This window comes from Cynoglossus semilaevis, chromosome 5 (genome assembly GCF_000523025.1).
Source record: "Cynoglossus semilaevis isolate Cse_v1.0 chromosome 5, Cse_v1.0, whole genome shotgun sequence".
NCBI lineage: Eukaryota > Metazoa > Chordata > Actinopteri > Pleuronectiformes > Cynoglossidae > Cynoglossus > Cynoglossus semilaevis.
Window position 1 is genome coordinate 16,467,614 of NC_024311.1, and position 7,250 is coordinate 16,474,863.

The 7,250-nt window shown below is 42.8% G+C and overlaps 1 protein-coding gene across 2 annotated transcripts in view; it reads left to right on the forward strand.

Annotated features, from left to right (window-relative positions):
- Nucleotides 1–7,250, forward strand: part of ntrk3b (neurotrophic tyrosine kinase, receptor, type 3b) — a 211,612-nt gene that overhangs the window by 124,049 nt on the left and 80,313 nt on the right. For both annotated transcript variants that reach the window (XM_008310804.3, XM_008310803.3), the window contains exon 4: nt 2,697–2,765. In XM_008310804.3, coding sequence (XP_008309026.2) covers nt 2,697–2,765 — 69 coding nt within the window. The remainder of the gene's footprint in view (nt 1–2,696; nt 2,766–7,250) is intronic.

Consider the following 7,250-nt stretch of genomic DNA (forward strand, 5'->3'; position numbering starts at 1 on the left):
CCTCCTCCATCTTTTTTTCCCTCTCTCTCTTTCTACTCTAATCATATTGACTTTTCATTTAAGTGAAAGGCTTTTTGTGCACTTGCTCTGTTCCTGAAATTTACATTTTCTTCACAAGGGATCCATGGCTTCGACTTAATGAGAATGTACCGGCGTTGTTAGATGTCTTTTTGGCTTTTTGTTATTTTGATCAGTGATCTGAGCGAATTAGATATAGAGAAAGGAGAATAAATGAAGAGGGCTGCTCAGTCCAGATGCTGTGATGTACACACACACACACACACACACACACTGGTACAGATCTGAGCGAGAGGATGTCACGACGCATCGCCTTAAAAAACAGATGCATTCTCAGACTCTGCAGGTAAAATAATGTAAAATCTTGCTGTTCACAGCTAAAGTCTGAAACTTGTCTTCTTCACATCTGCGGCCCAGTGTGTGTGTGTGTGTGTGTGTGTGTGAATGTTTCTTATCTCTTTGTGAAGTGTTTCTATTTCGGTCTTTTTCATGGGTATAATTGTAGATCTGTCTATTTTTGAGGCTGTTTGATTTAAAATCTCAATCCACTCATTACATCACCTAATGAGAATGTTTACCTGTCAATCACTTCTCTCTCTCTCTCTTCTATTCTGTATGGAGTAAAGCCCTCAGGGCCACAGGTGTTCTCTGGGGAGGGGGGGAACTTCTTGCATAGCACTTTATATATTCTCTCTCACGAACACAAAACATCTGAGCTGTAACTTAAACCTTAACCAGATGACGTCATCACCACTGTACAGTGATGATGTCATCACCCCTGTACAGTACAGTGATGACGTCATCACCACTGTACAGTACAGTGATGACATCATCACCACTGTACAGTGGTGACGTCACCACCACTGTACAGTACAGTGATGACGTCATCACCACTGTACAGTGATGGCGTCATCACCACTGTACAGCAGTGATGGATATACCTGATCTATCATTACGGTGCAGTGTTACCGCACATTAAAAAGGCGAAGTACCGCAGCACAGGTTTGAAATCAAGGATTTTCAGGACAATCTGCTCCAGCGTCTGAGACTCTCGGTCTGTTGTCGCCCGTGGGCGTGCTCATCTTTATGCACGTTCTACATCACCGTGAGGCGCGTCGTGCATCATAACTCGTTCTCTGTGGTTTGTTGAATGGCTGTAACGAGGCACATCAGATCATTTGTAAAAAAACAACAACAAAAAAAAACAGCCCATCTGATGCATGAACTTCACCTGTAATTATAACGTTATTGATTCCTGTGGGGATCAAACCCGCCCAACTGATGCATGAACTTCACCTGTAATTGTAATGTTATTGATTCCTGTGGGGATCAAACCCTGGACGCTCAGCGCTCTGCTTGCGAGGCAGGCGTGCTAACCGCTACACTATGGTACCACAGAGTTAGCATTGGTGTGAAACAAAGGCATCAAATGATCAAAGGTTATTGGATTTTTAGGATGAATGACTGTGTGTCCTCTGGAGGATTCAAATGTCGTACAAACACGTGTGTTGGTGTTAGCTACAAAGAACGGGATGCTAATGTGAGTCTGCACAACCAAAACACACAGATGTGTGTGAGTGTGTGTGTGTGTGTGTGTGATATAACAGGAAATTCGAATGTCCTGCAGCATCCTTAGCTCCCTGTTGCTATAGAAACCGTTCTAGCTTCAGCAGCAGCTCATAGTCTTTGCTCTATCATACAAATTAACCTGTGTCGTGTGTGTGTGTGTGTGTGTGTGTGGTCAGTATTTCCAAACGTAACCACATTTCTACATTTTAAACACTTTGCTGTCTATAATTGAGGTGACCGTCGTGTTGACCATCAACTAACCGGATGTTAAGGTCGTAGTTTTTTTAGTGAATTAAGAAAATAATTCAGTCACGTTTCTGTTGTTTCTTCAGTGTCTTCCTTCCGTTCCATCTCCAGTCCGCTGTCTGTACACTTTGTGGTGTTATCGTGTGTAAACAGATAAACACTGTTGGCCGTCGTGTCAAAGTGACTGTTTTATTGAAGTTCCATTAAGGATTGTTGAAAACAGGAGAACAGATGACAGTTTTTTTTTTTCTCCAGCGTTGTGCTGCAGTACATCCATTGTGCCTGGACTGATAATAGTGCACTTTATGACACACTGCTGTGTTTGTGCGGCAGAGATGCTGTATTTCTTCATTACGGTGCACAGACAGATGCCTGGTGTTCTCCATATTTAAACCAGTTAAAGGTTTTGGTCAAATCACTTACCGCTCTCTGGCCGTTCACTATTGAATTTCGTGGCTTCCTGAGCTGCAGGGGTTCCTTAAGTCAATTGAGTTATCTGACTTGAAAGCGGTCAACTTTCTTTTATTGAGTTGACGGAGCCCTGCAGGTACACACGGCCAGACCTGTGTCTCATTTCTTGTCAATAGTACTTAGCTAAATTTGTTTATTTGTATTAATACCATCCTGTTGGTTTGAAAAGGTGGCTTTTGTCAGAAGCGGTTTTGCTCGAAAAAGTGTGGAGGAGGAGGAGGAGGAACGTGACAATACCTTACTTCAGGAAAAAACACGAGTTGTTTTTGTGTCTCTGGAACAGATATAATTTAAAACCTAAATATGGAAACGCACCCAGAAGCAGAGAAGAAATATGGAGTGGATGTAAGAGCATTAATCACATTTATGTTTGTTTCTTTGTTCCTCTGCAGAAACCTGTCGAAGAATCCTCTCGCCACTCTGTCCTGGCAGCTCTTCCAGCATCTCCAACTCTCCGAGCTGTAAGTCCCCCTCATGCATTTTTCTGCCGTTTTTTTTAATGGTGCAATTCATCACCTCTTCCTGCACAGTATCTGCCTCAATGCAAACTGTCGTCACCGCGTGCTGTTATTATTCCCGTCTTTGTTCTGCAAGCCCTCGCGTCTGAGCAAATGTGGGAGACAGAACTTATGTGCGGTGTGGCGGCATTACCATCTTATAGGTCATTTGTTGACTTAATTAACCCACACAAAGGAACCGTAATGGCCTGGTGGAATAAAGGAGTAAAAACACATTTCCTTGTTTGTTATGAATATTTTAGCAATCACCGTGTATATAAAATGACTCTGCTCCTTCACCACTGGGGAGAACATTGCGATTTCGACCTGCTTGTAATTTACACGTCATTACCCCTGTCAGCACTGTCCATCATTTGAACCTTGGCTGTGTGTTGAACACAGGGAGCTGCTGGCTGCGCCTCTCGGCATATTTAGCTGAGGTATGGTTCGAAGTGATACAAGATTATTTCAAGCAGCTCCTTATTGTGCTATTTTCAGAGGTAGAAGCAGGGCAGCTCCTCTGAGAACACAACACATTGTTGATTTGAAGTCCTGCCGCTGCACGCAGTGGCAGCCCAGAGCAGGGGGGCGGGATCTCGGGGGGGGGGGTGAGTTGATATTATATTGACACTCCACCATAGCTTTGTATTCCCGTGTTTTCTATCTTCAAGTGTCATTTTTTTTTTTCCATTTGTAACAATCAGAAATGGTACAAACTATCTGTCTGTTCCTGTCCTGAGTGGGAGGTAATTCACACTGAACCCCCTGCTGGTGAGACACCAGTGTTGTCTCACCACCAACCCTCATTAGAGGCAAATGACCCCCCACTCCCCCCGCCCCCACTCTCTCTCTATTTATTGGAATTAAAAATCCAAAAAGTCTGAACAGTCAAGAGGTTCAGTTTGTTGTTGTCTGTTCAGCTCACGAGGAAATTATTTTACTTTACACAAGAAAATTAGACTGTGTTATTATTTAAGGGTCAGTCACATTCTAACCTAAGGATAGAAACTGATCAAAATCACTCTTTTATCTGAATAATTTTTATTACGTGAGGAACAAAACGGTACAAAAGTGCATTGAAAAAAACAAACAAACAAAACATTTCCCTCTGAAGAAAATGACATTGTACCATAAACCACATCAGCCGTAGTTATTACCTTTACATAAACAAACAAATGAGTGAACGATTTAAAAACCTGGTACGGTGATGGTTACCGAGGCAACAATTAAAGTCTGATTAAGAAACAAAAACAGTATCTTTAAGGCCATCGTGAAATGACTGAGGTGAAAAGGCTGAGAAACATTCCATTTCTTTCATGGCTGTTGCTCATGCAGGGACAGTGAAGCAGTCATTGCAGTGGACTTAATTAAACAGACTGCACCACACACTGCATATTAAACTGACACAGCACTGCACAGCACAGCACATTCCCTTTCACCACAACGGCCTCACATCTTCAGGAGCCAGTTATGCTCTGATGTACAATCCCATTTCTTCTTAGGCAACCATTTTAGAGGCTGAAAATGGTGTCTGTGTTGTTGGACATGAAAAGCATGGCAGGGTGATGCCGGCGTTTCCTCCTGAATGCTGATGAGAAGTGAGGGCCTGTGTCTATTTCATTCACTGCGTTTGGTTAAGGGGTGTCAGTCGGAGTGGCGTGGCAGCACAGACGTGGGCCGATGCGTTATGCAAGAAGCAAGTCGTGTGGAATCAGGCCTCGCTAATAGGAAATGAGTCACTGTATCACGGGCGAAGTCGGCGACATATCCCTGACATCATTAGTGACTTTGCTGTGGCGACGAGCTGCGACGAGCTCGCACCAACCAACCAACCAACCAGCAGCAATCGCTCCATCGTGTCCGATGAAGCAAACCCAATGAGCGGCCAACACTATTGGAATAAAACAGAATACATTAACCACCATCTTTACCTGCGTGTTCTCTCCATGATATTATGACAATAAAGTCGTATTGAACCGAACCCAAACAGACACAGGGAGAACACACGAGATCCTGCTGCAGTCACAGACTACGGTAAGGAGTCTTTTCCACCTGAAAGCAGGACGCGTTTGCTCCGATTTTGAATTTGATTTGATTTTTGATTTTGATTTTGATGTCTGGTCTTAAAGCTTTTTGACCTTCTGACCTGCAGTGTTCAACTTGTTGAGGTCAGGTCACCAGGAGGTCATGAACTCGTCCTTACTGGAAACGGCAGCCGGCGTTGGCGATACTCCGTAGCTACGTCCGTTATTTAAACAGGGGTCCATGGTTGAAACATTGTTCAGTTTCAGTGAGTGTTAGCGTTGTTAGCGAATCAGAGTCAAGTCCAGTTGAGTCGAATCGAGTCAGTATGGAGGTGGAGGTGGAGATGGGAGCGGTGGAGTCCAGTCGTATCCAGATGAGACAGCGGTTCTTTATTGATCTCACAGTTGGACAATTCACAGTCACTCAGTGATAACATCCCGATAATTCACAGCCATCAAGTCTTGGCAACTCGACAAGAGCCGCGGAACATGCCTCAAACTAACTTGTATGGTTTACACGAGATAAAAATGAGGGTGAAGTACAAAAAAAAAAGACTAATCACCAAAAAGCCGTTTCATTAAATCTTCGTGATGGCCCAGGTTTGGAATTAAATGCTACATTTGGTTCTTGTAAGTGCCTGTGCACAGGTAATTAATTAGCTATAGAACAAATGTAAAGTGGATGAATTAATGATTCAGGCACTCTGATCTGAAGCCTCCTCCGTTAACCTCCAACAAGCTCCCAACGTGTAGTTCACTGCTCACCCATTATGTGGTTTACAGACGCTGGTACTCGTACCTGGATCTGCGTGAAAAATCCCAGGTCGGGAAACAAAGGTGAAAATGAGTGGCAGTGTGGGTTTAATTTTATTAGACAATCCTCATTCAGGCTCGTGAGTGTGAGTTTAAAAACCAGCGCTTTGTTTGTTTTTACAGGCTGACTGCGGAGGTATTTCACACTCCCTGCTACATCTTAATATCAGTCACAAAAGCTTTTCTATCAGGAGAATCTCAGTAATCTCAGGTCTTTTGTGGCTCCAGTGAAAAGGCCCCAACGTGACATTGAATCTGTACAATAGTCGTCTGCCGTGCGCTCCCTCTGGATGAGACACAGATAATCGGCTCTGCCTCTTTGTCTGCGTGCCCTTTAGCCAGAGGACCTGCGCCACTGCAGTGTGCTGCAGAAGCCTGGCCAATCACAGGCCTGGAAACGGCAGCAGCGTGAACGGAGGCAGCTAAATGCTAACTCTTCAACCGTGGCTTCCTTGGGTGATTTTGTTGGAGAATATTAATGCTCAGTTCGCAGCCGTCACCAACACCAGTGTCTCCGTTGCGACTCAAAGCTGCGTCAGGTCCGTAGAAATCAAGAGGAACGTTTCCCGTCTTTAGCAGCAGCAGAAGTGTTGCGCCGAAGGCAACGTACATCCACAATCCCTTTATTCTGTTAACGCTTCTTTAATCCCAGCTATCTGGAAAGCAGCAGGCGAGCCAAAGAGAAAACATTTATGTCTATATCAGCATTTTTTTTTTTTTTTTTCGTTTTTGGTATTGGTGAAAAGATAAAACTCCTAATTGTTGGACATAACTGCAAGTGAATTGGAGTGAGAAAGAAAACATTGTATTTCCAGAGTCTCTGTGAACGGGTAGTTATTTAATTTTAACCACCGTTCATTGAGATCCAATTATAAAAAGAGCAATTTGAGAGATTGCAGTATTACAACACATCCACTTTGGTTCGTGACAAAATGTGAAAATACTCTGAATCTGCAGGTGAAGTGTAGACCGAAGGCAGCGCTGACTCACACTGTGGAGAACAGTACAGAATATGTTACTGTAGATGGAGGACGGTTTATACTCTGGACCAACGGTGGGTCGGTCACCATGACGATGAAGCCGCCCTGGACATCGTGAAGTTTTGGGTTTACATCAGAGTTATTGGCTGTTGTTGCTAATTGGAAAAGGATGAAGATGAAGAGGAGGGGATTATAACGGAACTATGGTTTTTTTTTAGGACCTTTTCATCCTACATTGCAATGTCAGCAGAGATCGGCTCCAACTTCTCATGTGACACCAAACAGGATTAGCAGGAAGGGTGGCTCTGTGATTGGCTTAGATTCATTAGATTTATGTCCTTTTGCTGTCCTATAAAAATTTTTTAGAAATGATTACTGATTAATTACTGATTTTTGTCATTTTTCTTTTAAGTGTAATTTTACTAATTACTGATAAAAGAATTACATTATTTATGTCTAATTCCATGTCTAACGCCAAGTGAAAGTATAGTTTCTGTTTGATCTATTTTTGTTTTTCTTATTTCAACAATTCACATTTCATCAATTTTTCATTAGCTTAGCATGTCGGTTTTTTTTTTTTTTTTTTTTTTTTTTTTTTTATCTTTTTTTTTTTTTTTTTCTCTTTTGGGGGA